This window comes from Chaetodon auriga, chromosome 17, assembly GCF_051107435.1.
Source record: "Chaetodon auriga isolate fChaAug3 chromosome 17, fChaAug3.hap1, whole genome shotgun sequence".
Lineage (NCBI taxonomy): Eukaryota > Metazoa > Chordata > Actinopteri > Chaetodontiformes > Chaetodontidae > Chaetodon > Chaetodon auriga.
The window spans coordinates 17,121,273-17,139,158 of NC_135090.1; the positions used below are offsets into that span (position 1 = coordinate 17,121,273).

Genomic DNA, 17,886 nt, shown 5'->3' on the forward strand with positions numbered 1-17,886 from the left:
AGATTTCTAAGTCGAGCTGATATTGATTCGCTGTGCCCCTGGTGAACTCCACGTTGTACCTTCTCCATGTAAGCTTTTAAATGTTGCTGCCTTAATGGCCCCCATCGCTAGTATCGCCCGCAGATCCATAAGGCCACAACAACTGACTATGAATACGGCCTTTTGTTTTCTACACGTCACTGGATATTCAGCGAACGTGTGTACGGTTGATTTTATTCAGGATAAGGCGTCGTGTTTAGTAACAGCTGGTGCTGTTGGGCACAGTGAAATATCAGAATTAGCTTCTCTTAACACTTCTTAAGAGAAAAAATGTCTGTAAGCACTTTTAATGACAGTGTTTCAGAGATTCTGACAGCTTTCTTGCACATTCTGGCAGACAAAGAGCTAGGAAAGACAGATCTCATGCTCTGAGAGCTCATTTCATACGTTAGATAATGCATCTATACTTTATATAGTCAGATTTTGAGGGCCTCTCTACAGAAATGTGCCCTTTTTTTATATGCTCATGAGGATAATTGTCAGATATTTACTCTTTTATTCTGATGCCGTGTTTTGTTGGAGCCTCTCCACACTACAGCTGGTACTGATGAATGCCTGACCACCCAGATGCTGACTTTTTCCATAGAAACTTTACGTTTGAAATTCAGATCCTTTTCAGCTGTGTGCAGCAGAGGCATTAATCACAAGAGTTTTCATCAGTCCTAATGGGTTTTGATGTGTTTTCCCATACTGAGCAGCGCTCTTGGCACCCCTCTGTGACTTCACGTTCTCTAGCGCCGTTGCCAGTGTGAGGCACAGAATTAAAAGTTTGCTGTCCTGCCATTCAGCCGTCAGTTCTGCAACTTCCGCTTCTCTCCACTGTTTTCTTTCTCTCCATCACACTCTGTTTCACACCCTGTTTCTCTCTTTTTCACTCGCACACATTGTGAAAACTGCACAGCCACATATTTGAAGTTTGGTAATTGCTTTTGGAAAAGCTGAGAAAAGGAGGAGAACATTGCTCAAAAGTCTAATCTTCGACAATACCCCCCCCTCCCAAAAAAAAAAAAACAATAGAAAGACCGGCAAAAGGAGGTTGAGATGGGTATTGGGATCTGGTTAACTCGTCAAATAGGCCCATTATGGGGTAAAATCAACAGTAGGGAGTGTTAGATGTGTGCTTGTGAGGGGAGAGCGTGTCCAAATCCCCTCAGTTCGCACAGCCATTACAAACAAGAGTGGATTAGCCAGCAGCCCCCTGCTGGGACAGTGAATGGATGAGAATGGGAAAGATGACGGAGGCTGCTCCTCTCCAGCATTATCTAAATAACAGGCCGGGGAATTCAATAAGTACCGGCCTCATCAGACCTCATCAGCTCCCCCAATTAAGCTGCACATCATGGCGGCTGGCGGGCTGGTTGCTGTTGGTGACAGATGAGAGGCGGCGTGACGGTGCGCGCGCCTCTGCAGCACTGCTGTGCCGCCTCGCATTCCTGACATTGTTTAAGTGAAAGAATTGGTGTGTGTGTGTGTGTGTGTGTGTGTGTCTGGGACAGGTGGGTTCATTTGGAGGAGAATCGTAAGCGCTGATGAATATCATCAGCCTAACAACTCTTTGTTTTTCGATCTGTCCAACACTTGGGGTCCACGCTGACACTCGGGCTCAATTATGTCTGACTTCTTCTGTCCTTGATGCTGCATTGATGAGTCCCTGATAGCCGGCCTTAACTTTAAGTAAGCAGGAGGTACCTTCGCCGCGCTGATGCTTGTGAACCCTACTGATATCGATGTTGTGTGTCAGCATCTCTCCCCTCCCACATTACCTCCCTGTGTTTCCCCAGGGGTCAGGACATGCGGAGGAAAAACACGCTCTCCCACATCGATTGAGGCCCATTAACACAGACTGAGAAAAACAAAGTCTGTTCATCACTTCGGAGATGTTTAGACAAGGACTTGCTCAAAGTTGTTCTGCACAGTTCATCCGTTCTCTCTGGTTATTGCTCTGATATCGCCCTCTCCAAGGGGATGAAGGGACAGTTGGGACACTGTGTAAAGCGCAAATAAAAAAGAATGTAATCATCGGTTTTAAGTGTCCCTGAGCCCACGTAGTAACATCCTTTATACAATCATGTGGTGATGACTGAGCCTTTCCAGGATGCCCCATTCATACCCAATCATGGCACTCTCACCTGTTACCAATGAACCTGTTTACCTGTGGAATGTTCCAAACAGGTGTTTTTGGAGCCTTAAATGTATTGTCTTTGTACTGTTTTCAATTTAGCAAAATTGTCACATTCTGTTTTATTTCTGTTTTACTCAGCGTCCCAGCTTTTTTGGAGTCGGAGTGTAGTATAAATAATGCTGAGTTTTCAAAGTGTCTGTGTTTTCCCAAGAGACAAAGTGCTATCAGACTGCCCTCATTGTTTTTGTTTTTCTTATTTTCTTATGAAAATAGGAAGACTGAGAGGAAAACAGTTCGCTGACACAGGAAGGAAGCGTTGTCAGATTTTGGCCAGAGATTGTTTTGTTTCCAGCACACACTCATACCTAAATGGCAGGGAGTCCCAAAAAGATGGATATGACTGTTGGGAGGGCGCCAACAACAGGCTCAAATACTCATCAAACTGGAGTTACATTTAGTAACCACCATTTAAAGTTGCAGGTTGGTTCAGTTCAGCCACCGACACTACTTGGTGAGGTTTGCACTGATGATCTGTATGGGAGGACGGTCTGTTTGTTTCAAGGATTTAAACCTCTAATTATCTTCCTAATTGTTATTTTATTGTTTATTGTTAACTCAGTTTGGAGTCTGGAGTCCGAGCGAACCCTCTAACATCGATGATGCATGCCACAATCAGTAGACACACGTATACATGCAGCATGCTGTGCACATTTTTTTGCAAATGATTGGCAGCTTTGTATTTTTTTTCCATTTTATTATTACCCTGACCTGAGCTTTAAAATCTAAAACAATTCATACGTTTCAGGAGATAAGCTAGGAAACACTGCAATTTCCTCAGAAAATAGTTGATATACTCAGTGCACAAAAAAGATGGCACTTTGTTGTCAGCAACTTTTGGCAAAGACAGAGGAAAATTAGTGTCAACGCTGCTCAAGAACAAAGAGAATACCTAAGAAATGAATGAATTATGAGCCTTGGGAATGTCTGATTCCCTGTTTGAAGTTCAGAAGTACAGGGATCTGTCAGACAAAGCACAGATGAGTGGGTTAGCCATCGAGCTTCATCAACTTCGGACCCAACTTTGGCTTTTTAGACTTTCAGACTCATAACCTCATGCTGACATCAGGTCCTGACATTGCTGAATTTAAGCAAGATAAAGTAATCATTTTTAAAGCGTTTTATCCACTTGGATCATTTGGGTTAGTAGCAGGAAACCAAAAAGCAATGATGGTGTTTTAAAACAGCTGAAGACTGTGAGAAAACAAGTTAACAGAGACGGAGGATGTCGATGAGAGTAATAGATAAGAGTTTTATGACACCGTAAATATTGTGCAGACTTTCCTGTGCTGCCTTTGGTTGTGTGTGTCTGAGAGTGTGTTTGTGTGTAAGAGCGTGTGTGTGTGCATGTGTGTGTGTGTGTGTGTGTGTGTGTGTGCATGTGTGTGTGTGTGTGCATGGCCGCTCTTTTGAAAGTGAAAGAGCAAAGAGAGCTGCACCTGCAGCTTCTATCAACCAGTGGAAAGCTCCTTTCAGCACAGCTTTAATTACAGTGTCTGCAGCTTTGCTTGGCTCAGACAGGCTGGTCTCCACGCAGCCAACCAAATCCTCTCACACATAGCTGCCTTCCTCTGCCACAGAGAGGCCTGATCCCTAATCAGCCGCGGTGCCACTCTTCATCGATCCCCAATCAGTTACAGTAAAGGGGGACGCGATGGAACCCCCCTCGCACGCCCCCTCCTCCCCTTTTCCCCTTTTTAGTCAGGTGCCCCGCTTTCATTGATCATAAATCAACGTCACTGGCAGCATTGATCGTCAATCACCCCCGGTGACATTATTGATCTGGCCGGTCCCTCGGCTAGGCCTGCCCCCAGCCCTCAGCCCACATTGCAGCCCGGCTGCAGCGTATTGATCCCCCTCAGATACAGTATTGAGGGCTCTGTATTGATAATTCATTTATTGTGCTGTAATTTCATTTTCTTTCCTGTCCATACTGTTGTTACTGGAAGCCCCTACGGTGGAAACCTAGTTAGCAAACGCACAGCCTTTTGAATGCTTCGCCGTGCTGCTCTAACTGATGTGGCTTTCTTGTATTTGCAGCTTGTAGCATGTTTTCTGCCTCTGTTCAAATGTCATTATCAATTTGCAGTCAATGGTAGCCCAAAGGTTAGATAACGGCACTTAGAACAAGAAAATCACACGTTTGAATCCCCGAACCATCTGGGAAATTCTATGAGAGGCAAGGTACCATTTAGCGAGACACCTGACATCCTATTTTTCATGCTGACCAACAATAGAGGCCTGTTTGTAATGCGCTCTGAATGGGAATTTGTGTAATGAATGTCAAGCAGCACAGTGCAGAAAAACACTGTGCACGCTCAGCAAAATCTCTCCTTGATAAATCAACCTAAATGATTTTATTGTAACATTACGTGCAAGGCTGGGTGAGTCGCTAAAATGTGTATTCAAGTCTGAATGCCTGATGTAAATAATGAAGCCTTTACAATATGCTAAAACCACGCTCATGCACATACACTGCCTCGCGTCTTGTAAGGTGTACTTGCAGAACTCAAAGCTGATTTATTCTGTTTCTGATACAGTGTCATACATATATACCGAGAAGTATTTGCTGGAGGTCTGGTGGATGGGCAGTTCTGTTGAATTACAAAGCGCCCATCTGTATGATTCATCTCTATAGATGGGAGGTTTCACGGGTCACTGGAGGCGTTGGCAGTGTTATAATACTCTGCTAACAGGGACAGAGCTAGCTTCAATGTCTGCCCACACAGGCGGTGACACAGACAGTGGCAGCAGAGGTCAACCCCCACAGGCAAAGTACAGCAACAGCTGCTCGTAAGTCCGTCTGCCGCAGCCAAAACTGTTTGCCATCAAGAGAGAGCTCCACAGGCCAGGACCACTTCTATGCCACAGGGCCAAAAGAACCATAAAGGCTTACTCGTTATTAATTCAATGAAAACAGGCGTTCTTTGTATTTCTTGTTGTCGTCTGACGGAGGTGTATTTCTTTTAAAGTTTGTTCATTTCATCCGAGAATTGGTTATTGCAACAATTACTCCTTTGCAGATGTACTGAATTGCAATGCAGCATTTTTCTACCTCGTCACATTGTATTAAAACAACAGTCAATGTATATACAAATTGTGTTGGTAATGAAATGGCAGCATAAACAAAAAAGCCTTGACTGTTGAGTTCTGACTGATGGTAACAATTTTGCCAGTGTGAATTTTTGTACTACAGACAGTAATGTCTCCTGCGTGATCAGTTGCTCTTGGATGTGCTGAACTCGAACTGGACACTGTGTCATGGTTGAGAACAAGCTAAAATTGCAGCAGCTCTCAGCATCTGTTCTGCTCTATCCACTTACATCACCAGCTATGTTTCATTTGCTCCCTCCCACAAACTCTGAAACGTGAGAAATAAGTCAATTACGGATGTGAATTACAGTACTGTCTGAAGATTCTCCGTCAGTGTTACTGTAAGTCTGAGACAGCTGAACTTGTTTGAGCTTGAAAATGAGTCATTGCAAAGATGTTTCATCAGCGCAGTGATGAAGAAGCGACAAAGATCTTAGGATGAGTCTCCAAACAGCGTGTCCACTCAGCTCAACACTTAGTATTTGTACAGATTTTTCTGTGACGTATTGACTCACGTCGCCTGTTGCACTTTGTAGTGTTTTCTTAGCTGGGATCTTGTTTTGAATCCACTCTACAAATAGTGTTTTCTGTCTCATACTATACGCTTACAATTCTGAAGCAACCACAATGCGGCCGCTTGTAATTGCCACCCTGGCCAGCTGTGTCAAGTGGCCTCTGATACTGAGACCTACTGCAGCAACAAAGATGTTGGCAGCGTGGAGCAGCGTGTGTGGGTTTAGCATCAGAAACATGTGCCACCGCCACTTTAAAAATGCAGCCGACTGCAGGAACCAACGACAATCAAGCTACGCCGTTTGGAATGAATGTGGCAAGGACTGTCTGCTTTTATAAATGTTATTTTAATATAGGGATGGAGGATTGTGCGGCACTCATTAAAGATGGAAAACAAACACACACACACAGACCAACTTCTCCTCAGACACACTCCTCTGTTTACGCTGTTGTTTTTCATTATTTGTTAACTCACCATGGCAACTTTAGTCGGGAATGGCAAGCGGAATTAGCTGATTAAGCTAAAATGAAGTTCTCGTTAACTGGTACCTCAGCTTGTCTCGCAGGAGATGGCGAACAGCTGGAAACCCACCGCCCATTTGGCGCTGCACTTGCTGCTCTCACTTTTACTGTAGGAGCAGATTAATTCAGAGTCAGTGCTCAAAGGTGCAAACAAATTCGCCCATATTTTCATCAGCTAATAATTACAGCTCTGTATTTGTGCAGAATCTTCTTCACCTTCTCTGTTGGATCATTGCTCGTCGATGTCTGCAGATTCCTCGATGCAAAAACATGCACACATCACTTTTCTAAATATTCCTATTCCCAGAAGATGGCCTCAGCCAATAGTCTGCTAGACTGACTGTGTGCCAGACACACATGGAGCTCATCTCATCAGCTTTATTTGTCTGAATCAGGTCTGGGATCCGCGTCTGCTGCTCAGTGGTGCATGAAGAGATAGATAGATAGATAGATAGATAGATAGATAGATAGATAGATAGATAGATAGATAGATAGATAGATAGATAGATAAAACAAGCAACAAAGAAATGAGGAGAGAGAGGGAGAGGCAGACAGGAGATAACCATGACAGAGAGAGATGCGATCGAGGGAGATGGACGGAGAGAGTGAGAGATGGATTAGCATGTCAGAGACTCCCTACATAACATTACTCTTGTTAAGTGCGCAATAGCTCATCGATCAGGCTTCTACCGCCCGCATCCAGGGCTCTTCCCTCCACTTCCCTTCCCGTAATCCATAATATCATCTCGGGCCTGCGCCGGCCGGCGTGCTGCAGGAGCCCTCTATGTTAAAGTGTGAGCATGGCCTGATCAATAGCTATAGAGCATGTGTAGCAGATGCAGGGTGAGAATCAAGGCGTTGTTGACATCCTTCTCCCTATACTAATCTCACACAGTCATCTATATAGTATGGATCGGAAGGAGGAAAACTGGACTGCGCCTGTCACTCCTGTCATCGCTGAGTCTCTCTCTCTCTCCTCTCCTTCTGTCACTGTCTCCCCGTGTCTTTTTGTCTCTCTATGACACCGTATCTGTCTTTCCATCTATCTCCCTCTCCCTTTCCTCTTTGTCTCGCTCTCCGCCGCGCTCTCCTCTCAGCGCCCGCTCCATTTATCAGGCCGTGTCATTGAGCCATGTGCGCCGTCCCTGTCAGCAAAACGGCTGGCAGACTGTCTTCATTTCCACGCTGAAGGATGCGAGGCCAGCGTGGCAGTTGTGAGAGCTATCGACTGGGATCCGTCAAAGCCTTCCCTGTAGGGAAGCTGCTGTCTTCCCGGTCGGCGGCCATTCTGATCTTGTCCGTTTTACTCTGAAAATGGCGACACGTATGCTCCTCTGTAGTTTTGGTCCGCGTCCCTTCTGGTTTTAGGTTTTTCTATCATAACTACTTCCTGTTTTTCTTAATTTTTATCTATTTCTAGAACACTGACCCTTGCTCCCTTTCTCGTCATGTGTCTGTCTCTCTCTCTCACTCCCTCCCACTCTTTCTCTCTCTTTCCCATAAGACACAGCTGCCTCAGCCTGGGCAGACAGGTCAAGCTGGCTGATGGGAATCAGACAGTTGTTGATCCAATTAGAGATCCCCGCGTGCAGCATCAGAGTACAGCAGAATTACAATAAAATACTGTCCACTTTCTTCCTTTTCCTGATTCTCTGCAAACATGCCCTTGCAGTAAACACAGCGAGCCATCCAACTGACTTTTCAGAGATGCTTAGCTCATGGAGCTTCAAGCCAAGAACCTGGAGGATTCTTTAACCAAAGTTGTTATTGAGAAGTGGAAAGCTTCCTTTCACTGAAGCTTTTCAGAGTGACATATTTTGGTTCAAGTGGCTGAACAGTTCCCTCTGTTCACCCTCTTTAGGGCTTTGCACACACCGAGAGCAAAGCAAGGCCAACCCAGTTTGACTCCAAGCCCTTGTGAGAGGCCTCTTTTGTAACCGTCTTCATGGTGAAAAACTGTCTGTTTCACAGAGCAAAACCTTTTACCCAGCCCTTCTGCAGCTTGTGGACATTCCTGCATTGATTTCACCATTCAGACCAAACAGATGTACAGTCTAATTCTGAGCCGCGAATGAATGTATGACGTGCTGACATTGATGTATTATAATACATGTGCTGATTTGCATTCATGAATCAAGATGTTATTCAGCTGGCCTTGCGAGACCATCCAGAGCACGCAAGCTCTCTTTTGTCTACAGATAGCAGAAGAAAAGGAATGGTGAGATCTGGTGTTCTCACTGCGCTGGCTGTTATTCTGCAGACAAAGGGCTGATTTCCCCCAGATGTCGGCCCGTAGGAAACATCAGTAACAGCAATAATTACTTATGCACGCAGCGCTAATAAGTGAAACTTGTAAGCTTCAATTTAAATGGCTATTGTAATTGCACTGTCTCGTACAGAAGTATATCTGCATGCACTTATTGGTTCAATTTACTGGGTGGTAATGTGTCTATTGATGAGCAGAAAGCCATGACTATCTCTTCAGAGCCAAATGCACAGTGTGGAGTATGATTGAGCCAAGGCTGTGATCAAATGAGGCTACCGGCACAGACATCTTACTCTCACTGATCTGTCTCAACGCTGCTCCTCTTGCTTTTGTGTACGTGTGTGTGCATAAGTGCAGTTGGTCTCAGTGTGCACAGACAAAGCACGCATGCATGTGGGTATGTCTGCGGTCACCCCTTGTTAACGTGTTTACCAGTTCCTACAGCAACCCACATAAAAAACAATTAGGAGTTCCCATGGAGCACCTTGTTAGCGGCAGTTGACCTCTGACCAAAAGCACTTTATGTCTTTTTCCCATGATTTAGGATCATTAAAGGGCAGCAAATTGGTTCATAACTAAAGTTTATTTTATTTTTTATTTTTTTCCAAGCAGGCCCCCTACAACACATGCTCTGGGGCTGGAGCCAGTGTGAAATGTGTTGTACTTGGAGCCTGTGACCTAAAGACGCAGCATCAGCAAGCTAGTATGTACAGCCAGTGGCCCAGTTTATTCTGGGTTGTGCCAGTGATGACGGTGTGTGGTTAGAGATCTAAGACAGGTTTTTAGGCTGGCAGCAGTTTGTATTGTGTGTGCGTGCGTGCGCATGCCTCTGTTGGTGTTTCTGTGTGTTTTCGAGGGTTCTAACAGTGAGATTTTAAGGACAGAAGGAGGGTGTGTGTGTGTGTGTGGGTGTGTGTGTGTGTGTGTGTGTGTGTGTCAGGGCTACAGAGGGGTGAGTGTGATCACAGGGTGGGTGGGGTGGTGTGAGGCTGTTGATCTTGGGCTGGAGTCTTAAACAAATTGGCTAGTTCGCTGTGGGAACTGGGGATGTAGTCACAGGGGTAACGTCAGCGTGCTCTGTGTCAGATTCTCCAAATCTCTCCGATAGCTAATTATCTCCCAGAGTGCCAGAGGAGAGGTTTGGACAAGCTTTTTGTTGTTTTTCTTCTGCAGCGTCTCTCTCAACTCCCCATTCCCGGCAACATTCTCCAGGGCTGACTCTGAAAAGTTTGGTCCCCCAGTAAACCCTCAAGCCACATAAACACGGTCACACACTTCGTTTTGCACGTGTTTGGCCCTGTAGTGCCACCGCCCTCTGCTCATTTACATCATCGGATGCCTTCCTGTAACTATGAGGTAATTCAAATATGCAGCGGCGTTTACAGCCTCAACATGTCAGAAAGTAGACATGAATAAATCAACATTCTAGCTAATTAACACCCAAATGGTTCCTTTAAACTGGTAATCTTCCTCCTCAGAAGTTCCCTTCACTTCAGGTTTTCTGTCACTGCCTTGTCAATCCTGACAGCATTTCTTTCCCTCCTGTCTTGTGACGCTGCATTATTATCAAGGCCCAAGCGCCTCTAACATCTGGGAGCAGAGATTAAAGCATCAACAATTCTCTCGGTGGGTGTCATCTCCGGCACAATGTGATGAAAGGTCCCGTTGCTCTCCTCCTACACACAGCCCCGTCACTGGGTCGCCCCGTCGTCACGGGGCGGCCGTGTCACGAGCTGCCAGGCCAGTAATGCGAATGCGTTGACAGGGAAGCCGTCAGGTCCCTTAGAAAGCCACCAGGTGCAGGGCAGCAGTGGTTCAGTGTTTGGACAAGCTCGCTGGCTCAGTGTGTACTGTACTGTTGCTGAACTGTACAACTTTCCAGGGAACGAGCGTTTGATCCTGGTTTAGATTCTCACTCCTCGTCTGTTCCTCTTGTTTCTCCCTTGGTCACCCACCTGTTTCTCTTATCTGTTTCACTCTCATTCCATTTTTCTTGTGTCTTGTTTCTCTTTCTCTCTGCACTCCTGCGTTTCCTTTTTTTTTTTTTTTTTTTGGCCAACTGCCTCCATTGCCCTCTCTCATCTCCACTGCTTCCAAAGAGATTCCAATCTTGCTGACGCGGACTGAAAAGGGGGACGGACACGGTTAAGACCCCCAGATCCACGGCCAAGAGAGCCACCTATTTCTCACGAGAAGGCTGAACTTTTTTTCCTTTCTCTGCTTCTTTTTCCTTTCTCTCTCTCTCATCTTTCATTGAGCGTCTCTTTCGTCGGATTTTTTTTCTCTCTCTCTCTGTCTCTCCAGTATCTCATCAGGGAGCCCTCTATCCAAATCCATTCTTGTCTCCTTTGGTGCTCACCTGCAGCTGAAGTGTGAGAAAGTGCCCTTTGAGCAGTTATCTTTATAGCGACGTAGGTCATCACAACACTTTCATCAACCTTTTATTGGCAATTATGCACACAAAAGTCAGCTGATACAGAGGCAGCTTAGATGAGGTCGTAGCACAGAGGATTAATTGGATTAATAACAGTTATTTCATGCCATGTTTTCCTGCTGGTTGACGATAGAAATGCTTAGAGTGCCCCCAGTGTTCACTCGTCGAACAGCAGCATTAATATCTAACAACACAGCACAGTGAGGTGCTTGCACTGATGGTTGCGGAGTGGAAAAAGGCATAAAATTTCAAATAAAAGAGAAGATGGCTGTTAAAGTAAAACACGGAGGGATAACGCGTCAGGAACAGGAACGCCTTCTAGAAATAAGCTCTGGCTGACAGAGCGGTCCTGAATTACCATCTCAGAGGTATTTACAAGAGCGATTACTCTGATTATTATTTCAACAATACCCTGCAATGCTCTTTCATGGGTTGCCAGGCTGGGCCGGGGGTAGGGAGGGCCTGCCAACATCGGCGGTCTGGGAATTTGTCTAGGAGCTCCGTAGGAAGGCAGAGAGGAGGCGGGGGAGGGAGGAGGGAGAGACAGAGATGCGATGGTCGAAGAGGAGTCCAGAAGGGCTTCTCTCCTTCAGAGGGGTCACAGGATATAGTCCTCCTAACATAATTTCGTCCTCTCTCCCTCTCTCCGCAGCTCCCACGGAGCCGTTGCTGTGCAAATTTGCCGACGGAGGGCAGAAGAAACGCCAGAGCCAGAGCAAGTACCCTCAGAACGGGAGGCCGTGGCACAGAGAAGGCGAGGTAAGATGTCACACCAATGCAGAGGCAGTCCTCCCTCAGCATGCTCCGCAAATACAAAGAGTCAGTTTACTCTTGCATAACTGAAAAGCAGAAAAAAATCTGCATTTTTCAGTGCAGATCCCACCACAGACTACATCTCTAGGAATTTATTTCTGCACGTGATAAGAGTTCTGGGGTCTATTTTCAAATTTTTAAAACACACAATGCACCCAGCTGCTTCAGGTTTGCTCGTCAGGCTGCCAACTCATCAGAAGTACCACGGGTAAAGCAATGGGATCACCTGTCCAAAAGATTTAGCAAACTATGAGGAAATGATCAACTATGGAAACTCATGCAACATGTCACAGCAGTATTGATGTGAATCAAGATGAAAATCATGATTTGTGTTCTTATCACTCAGTCCATTTACTTAGTTTATCCTGAGCAACTCCCATCTCTGTTCGTGATGGTCAAAGGGGCCAAAGTCATCAACCAGACGTCAGTGGAAAGTGTTAAAATCCAGTATGAGGATTGCCTGCGTCTGTGATTTTTATCTGTTTTCATTCCTTGATGCTGACGTTGACAAATTCAGTCATACAGCAGTATGCGAAATACGTCTTCGCATTATAAGATAATTTCCTGAGCACAGCAGTTATTTTTTGAGAACCGATAACCAGGAGACCCACATATGGGCTCGACTCTTTCCATTCCAACATGGTGACGCTCCACACGAGGCGTTTACCTCTGAAGTAATGGTATTTCTAATAGCGGGCCCCACCCTGCTCACAAGGCCCCTTGAGAAGTCGGCTGCAACATCTGGCTTTATGTAAACCGCTGCTGCCTGTCATTTGTATTTACGCTAAGGTATGGAGCTGTTAAAAAGAAAAGAAAAATACCCCGGGTATCGATCAAACTGTCCTCGGATGCATAGGTGCTGTCACGTAAATTGCATCTCAAGCCAAACGCCTCGCTGAACATGTATATTCCCGCCATACATCAGAATGCTGGGAAACCAGAAATTGGATACAGCTCTATGGAAACATATTCATCAGCAACATGTGGAGACAAGGTTAAAGTCTCTTCATAGGCTACCAACCAGATATACTGGGAAGGACACACAGAGGAGGCATGTAGAGGGGCTTCAGACTGGACTATATAGAATACAGCGAATACACACACACACACACACACACACACACACACACACACACACACACACACACATACACACACGTTCAGTGAGGCCGACAGTTGTGCTGAAACGGCAAGGTAGGGGAGACCAGCAGAGATGAAATGCTTGTCCTTCAGGAAACACATGCTCTCCCTGTGTATGTGTGTGTGTGTGTGTGTGTGTGTGTGTGTGTTAGGAAGGGGTTGGCGGAGTATTACTCTAGCCGTATGTGTATGTGTGTGTGTGTGTGTGTGTGTGTGTGTTAGGAAGGGGTTGGCGGAGTATTACTCTAGCCGTATGTGTGTGTGTGTGTGTTTGTGTCTGTCCATCACATGTTCAGCAGCCCAAACACCTATAAGCCAGTGAAGCGTGTTTAACCTAAATCACATTGCTACATCTCCTCACAGGCCCACACATTGACAGGGTCAGCTCAGTTGACTTGAGGTAAAGTGAGATGACTGTGTGCGTGTGAGAGTGTGTGTGCACTTCATCTTGAAGGGTGTAATAAGAATCCTACGCTGGCAAATTGGAGGAGACACCCCTTTTGTCCTTTTGCTGTATTTCTTCTCCGCCCCTTACCTCCTCCACGCTCTGCACACACTGTCTCTGACCTGAGCTTCAAACAGCTGCGTGCTGTGTCACACTGATCCGACCTTCGCTTTTACACTACTAATTTGCCTTTCCAAATACATTTTGGAGGAAACCTTGCTGTCCGGATAACGCTGGTGTTGTGCAAGTTGAAACTGTTTTAAAAAAAATTTGTGCGCGTCCCGGGGCTTTATGAATTCGCTTTTTAAACATAAGGAGACGAGAGGGAAAAGGAGAGCGACTGCAGGGAAATAACAGAAAGATCCGGAGCTTCTGCCGAGTTCAGTCAAAGGCTGATCTGATCGTAAACACGTGCACACTCGCAGACACAGTTGAAGAGTTCTTTTTGACTGTTTGGGGCAAATACACGCAGGCATAGGTGACAATTTGCTTTGCTTTCTGTCTGAACACACCTTTAAACTAAAGTTTTTCCTGTTGTCTCAATAAGAGAGAAATCCCGTCACTCCGTCACACATCAGTGTGTGTGTGTGTGTGTGTGTGTGTGTGTGTGTGTGAATGTGTAAATCTGTAGCTCAACGCTGAATCTGTTCGAGTGCGTGGCCATTTATTTGTTCGTATGTGTGTGTGTCTCTATGTGCTGTTGTCCTGCTATCCTTGAGGGGGCCGGTGTGAGATTTAGACCTCCAGACTGAGGTCATTCTTTACAAATTGAACTAAATAAGTTCACAGAGATATATTTGAATTAAAGGTTAGGATTTAAATTGAGGTTAGGTTTAGACTAAGTTCAGGTTGAGGACCTCAGCTCAGGTTTAAGAATAGAAGGAGATCACAAGAGATAAGTTAGTATTTTGGGAAGATCACCACACTCAAAACCCAACACAGATAATCAAAATCTCTCTGCACACTTCAAGTGCTTTTCTCTGTTGATTCATCGTCATTTTTTTTTTTCTGAATTGCATTTCCCATGTGTGCTCGTATTAAAAGCCACAGGTGTGCTCTATTTGATGTCAGTTCGAGCTCTGGGATTTGTTCTTATTGGCTTTATCTTCATGTACTTTTTATTGGACCTGCATGTGCAGAGCCGTATTATCTCAAATGTCTCTCAGGACATGAAAAAGGAAATACATAAATTAAATAAATAGATTTTAGGAATCTGAGTTGCATCTGTCTTACCTGTAATACAGATCACCTGTTGAAGAAAATAAAGTAACAGTTGTAGAATAAGGTTAAGTTTAGGGTGAGCTTTAATGCTCTGCATGTAGCAGACCAATACACACTGCTGACCTGCTTTAAACCTCTCATGCAATCCGTTATCTGGACGTTGACTCCTGATTTATACAGCAGGCCTTTGCATGCACACCCGCTATTAATAAGCATTTTCATTGTCTCGATTCTACCCACAGTGTGATCGGACCGCAATATGCAAATCTGGTAGGCAGACCTCGCAGACTACTTCTTGTCCTTTGCAGAGGGAAGGGGTCATCTGTCGCTTTTTGCCTGGCTGGCTTGAGAGGGCAAAAAGAAGCAGAGTTACGTGACCGTTCAACAGATTTATTTATTTATTTATTTATTTCCTCATGGCTTACTTTACACCTGGAGATCTGATCGCAACGGCGTATGGTCTGACTGGTCTGATAGCATTCAGATTGCAATGCATTCTGCATGTATTTGCACCTATAGGGTCAATAGAAAGAGCCTTATACCTTATAGTATTGCGTATGCGTGTGTGTGTGTGTGTGTGTGTGTGTGTGTGTGTGTGTGTGTGTGTGTGTGTGTGTGTGTGTCCTTTTTTGGCCAGTTGTGTAGGCAGGGGCAGACAGGAGATAAGCATCACATGTTAGTCTGTTTATCAGAGCTGAGGCCATTCCTCACCTCGCTCCTGTGGCGGGCGGAGGAGGAGGAGCAGCAGCCCACACCATTCATGACTCCCTCTCTTTCTCCACGTCTCTCCGACGTCTCCCTCTCTCTGTCTCTACATTCTATCTTCCCCTCACTCCCTTCCCCTCTCTCTGCCTTCTTTCCCGTCTTTCATGCGCTCTCTCCTCTCTCGCCGTCTCGTTCTCTCCCACTTTGTCTCCTCTTCCCAGTGTCTGAAGTCTTCCCAGATCCCACAGCAACATATGGAGAGAGAGGGAGACGGAGTGACTCACTGAGACTAAGAGAAAGAAAGAGAGAGCGAACACATTGCATGATCAGTCAGGAGTTACAAGGGGTTGAGTGCTGCAGGGTGGCTGGTGGTGAGGATTGAGAAATATATGACAGATTTTCTTGTAAACTACCCAAAGTGGGAGTCTAGAAAGTGCTGTCTCTCGCTGTCTCATGCTGACAAACATATTAGTCACTGCGTTTTTTTTCTGCCGCACACACACAGACGCACACGCAGACACAAGCGCCATGGGTGCTCATTCTTTTCTCTCTCTCTCTCTCTCTCTCTCCCCTCTCACTTCCTCGCTCTCGTTCACCAACACACACTCCTACACACAAAAACTTTCAAAGTCACACTTCTCAAGCACCTACTCTAGGGGAATGAGTGTAGATGAAAAAAACATCCGGCTTTCCACTCTGTGTGAAAGCCTGACAGATGTCCGTGTGTGTGTGTGTGTGTGTGTGTGTGTGTGGCCACAAGGCGGGGAGAAAAAAATAGAGAGCGAATCTGTGTATGGCAGGCAAAAATACAAGGAGGGAGCGGGTCAGTGTGAGTGTGTGTGTGAGAGGACACAGAGATGATGGCTCGCCTCGGTTTTCCTGTACAGCACAGGTGTCCTTACAGCTGCCTGATATAGGCTGTCCTCATCCGACCCTTCGTAGGATCTGTGTGTTGAACACACGGATGCTTACGTGTTCGCACGCATTTTTTAGAGCAGCTTTATTGGGATGTTGAACTGCGTTTACATTTGCATGAAAAATCCATCGTACCCAAGAGGGCAGCTGAAAAAATATTAATGCGAGCCGGTTATTCACAACTTGAATGCATATTTGACCACCGCTTCTTTGCAAGTTTGGATCCACCGCATTTTGGCATTTTCCCATACCTACAGTAGGAGATGTTATTTTTTTAGTACGATTATAATCTGTGGGAAGAAATTTCCTATTAAATCATCATGTTTTACTGCATGAGACGAGGATGTGTGACTCTATTTCAGCCTAATTTAGCATGCAAAATGAACATCCACAGCTACTCGCTCTGAACGCTCGGTCAGTCCGCGGCAGCTCTTCTCAGGGGCCGAGCTTTGTTCAGCGTTTTGTACGGTACACAGTCGAGGTTATTTCAGTCTTAAATCAAGCTCAGCCAAAAAAACAACATACACAAACTGTCTCTGTCTTTTCCTTTCTCCTTGTTGCGACAGAGCCAAAAGCTGACTGCATCAGTAATCAGTCATTGACCATGCTGGGTTCCCGGTCATGAGCTTCTCTGCTGTGGAATTCATCAGCACATGCAACCAAGGGCAGCACTTAGGGGAGTTATCAGCCTCACCAGACAGCTGGCCATGTCTGCCACTGCTATTAGCGTGCATGTGAACACGTACTCGCACACATGCAGACAGGCATGAAGCAAGACTCTCTTGATCTCAGATTTAGTGTAAAGAGACTATATGAGTAAACACGCGGAGACCTTTGTGGAAGAGGACATACGTAAACACCGAAGGTGAAAACGCACAAATTAGGTAGATGTTTAAATAACGCAGGGGCTGATGAAAGTCCTTTCATCTGCCCTTTACAGCTTTACATAAAATATCTGTGAAAGCCTTTTTTAACTGCTTGTGCAAATACACTCGCACGCAAATTGAACGTAAAGGCCTGCCACTACTCACACATGCGTCCACACATCTCTAGTGCCAGCAAAGGCTTATTCACTCAGTGGAGATTCTCTGTTTTTCTCACTCTCGTGGGTTTGGTCCAGACTTGCTGATCCCCCCCCCCCCCCCCCCCCCCCAGCTCCTCTGAGCCACTATTCCCTTAACAGTATAGCACAGTGTAGTAGCCCTCTGGAGGGACAAGGGCAAAAAAGTGGCGCAGAAAGACAGGAGGAGGGTAGATTAAGAGATGACGGGGGTGAGGGATGAGGAGAGAAGGGTAAGGAGAGAAAGGAAGAGAACACAAGATGATGGAAAGGAGAGAGAGGAAGGGCAAGAAGAGGGAGTGTGTGTGCGTATGTGTATGCTGATGAAATCTGCCGTCCTCAGCAGCCTCCCGTTAAAAGAAATCGGATTAGCTCTCCTCCGGGAGAGAACCTTCAGGAATGCAGATGACGGATTGTGGCACACAGGTTTCTCTCCTGGACTCTAAGACGGCCTCACACACACACACACTTAACACACACACACACATGCATACATCATCAGCAGACAAAGAACTGAGGTTTCCGCTCACTCGTTTTCTGT

The 17,886-nt window shown here is 45.7% G+C and overlaps 1 protein-coding gene across 6 annotated transcripts in view; it reads left to right on the forward strand.

Moving 5' to 3' along the window:
- LOC143335575 (RNA-binding motif, single-stranded-interacting protein 3) overlaps window positions 1-17,886 on the forward strand; it is a 266,419-nt gene that overhangs the window by 215,728 nt on the left and 32,805 nt on the right. For all 6 annotated transcript variants that reach the window (XM_076755107.1, XM_076755109.1, XM_076755108.1 and 3 more), the window contains one exon: window positions 11,699-11,805. In XM_076755107.1, the coding sequence (XP_076611222.1) occupies window positions 11,699-11,805 (107 nt within the window). The remainder of the gene's footprint in view (window positions 1-11,698; window positions 11,806-17,886) is intronic.